Source organism: Geospiza fortis, unplaced genomic scaffold (genome assembly GCF_000277835.1).
Source record: "Geospiza fortis unplaced genomic scaffold, GeoFor_1.0 scaffold424, whole genome shotgun sequence".
Taxonomy (NCBI): Eukaryota; Metazoa; Chordata; class Aves; order Passeriformes; family Thraupidae; genus Geospiza; species Geospiza fortis.
In genome coordinates this window covers 1,614,961-1,616,585 of record NW_005054354.1, presented here as the reverse complement: position 1 = coordinate 1,616,585, position 1,625 = coordinate 1,614,961, and the positions used below count along the sequence as shown (strand labels likewise).

Below are 1,625 nucleotides of genomic sequence, written 5' to 3'. Positions count from 1 at the left end.
CCTTCAGATATTTGTATACATTGATGAGGTCCTCTCTTAGTCACCTCTTCTTGAGGAGAATTTTCTTCTAGAAAATGTTCTAGCTCGAGAATATTTTCAAAATATTCTAGTTCAATTTCTTCATGATTAAATAAATTGAAAACAATTATTCAAAGTCCTTCCAAAATTATCTTAGATTTTACATTTTTTGATATAAAAAGATGTATGGGCATTTCACTGTCAATTAGATGGAAGAGGCTTCTGTCTGAAACATGTAATTTCCCTTTCTCTGCTTGTGCTCAGGTGTTGTTCAGGACAGTCAATCTGGGACAGGAGGCTGCTTTGCTCACCCCAGGATTCACTTTGTTGCCACGTGGGTCTGTGAGCTCCCAAGTACCAGGACAGACTGGGGTCTGACCTACTGGAGAGCAGCTCTGCTGAGAAGGACCTGCGAGTTTTGGTGGGTGACAAGTTGATTATGAGCTGGCAGTGTGCTCTTGTGGCCAGGATGGCTGACCAATGGTATCCTGGGGTGCATCAGGAGCAGCGTAGCCAGCAGGCCGAGGGAGGTGGCCCTCCTCCTCTATTTGGCCCTAGTGAGGCACATCTGCAGTGCTGTGTGCAATTCTGGGCTCCTCGGCACAAGAAAACCAAGGAGCTGTTGGAGAGGGTCCAGCAGGAGCCACAAAGATGATGGTGGAACTGCAATACCTTTCTTAAGAGGAGAGGCTGAGGGAGCTGGGCCTGCTTAGTCAAGAGAAGACTGAGAAGGGATCTCATCAATACATACAAATGATGTATTAATTAGCAGTGCTCTGGCAGCCAGGAGGGCCAACCATGTCCTGGAGGGCATCACCAGCTGGGCCAGGGAGAGGATTGTCCCACCATGCTCTGCATTGGGCCGATGTCACTTCAAATCCCAGGAGCAGTTTTGGGCATCACAATATAAAAAAGACATCGAGTTATTAGAGAGCATCCAAAGGAAGCCGTGAGGATGGTGAAGGGTCTGAAGAAGCCTTATGAGGAGATTTATGAGGATTTATGATGCCACTTGGTGTGCTCAGCCTGGAGCAGACTGACGGGAGACCATATTGTGGTCTTGAATATTCTTGTGAGGGGAAGTAGACAGGTGGGTGCCAACTCTCCATTCTCATGATCAGTGACAGGACTCCAGGAAACATCATGAAGCTGAGTCTGGGGAGGTTTAGATTGGATATTAGAAAAAGTTTCTGCACCCAGAGGGTGGTTGGGCACTGGAACAGGGTCCCCAGGGAAGTGGTCACAGCACCAGTGTGACAAGAGTTATAGAAGTGTTTGAAAAATGCTCTCAGGGACAGGGTGCGACTCTTGGCGTGTCCTGTGCAGGGCCAGGAGCTGGATCCTGATGGGCCCCTTCCAACTCAGCACATTCTATAAGTCTCTGATTCTAGAAACATCTCAAAAACTGGTGCCAAGAGGATGTGCCAGATTCTTTTTAGTGGTGCCACCGGCAGGAAAAGGAGCAGTGGCCATAAGTGAAACACAAGAAGTTCCACCTCAACATGAGGAACAACTTCCTTACGTTGAGGGCAGCAGAGCACTGGAACAGGCTGCCCAGGGCGGTGGCGGAGTCTCCCTCTCCGGATACATTCCGAACCCGCCGGGAT

General features: G+C 48.7%; 1 protein-coding gene across 1 annotated transcript in view; it reads left to right on the top strand.

Annotated features, from left to right (window-relative positions):
• Nucleotides 1-487: 487 nt before the first annotated feature.
• DLD (dihydrolipoamide dehydrogenase) overlaps nucleotides 488-1,625 on the top strand; it is a 16,236-nt gene continuing 15,098 nt past the window's right edge. Inside the window, exon 1 of the mRNA XM_005423547.1 lies at nucleotides 488-575. Coding sequence (XP_005423604.1) covers nucleotides 488-575 — 88 coding nt within the window. The remainder of the gene's footprint in view (nucleotides 576-1,625) is intronic.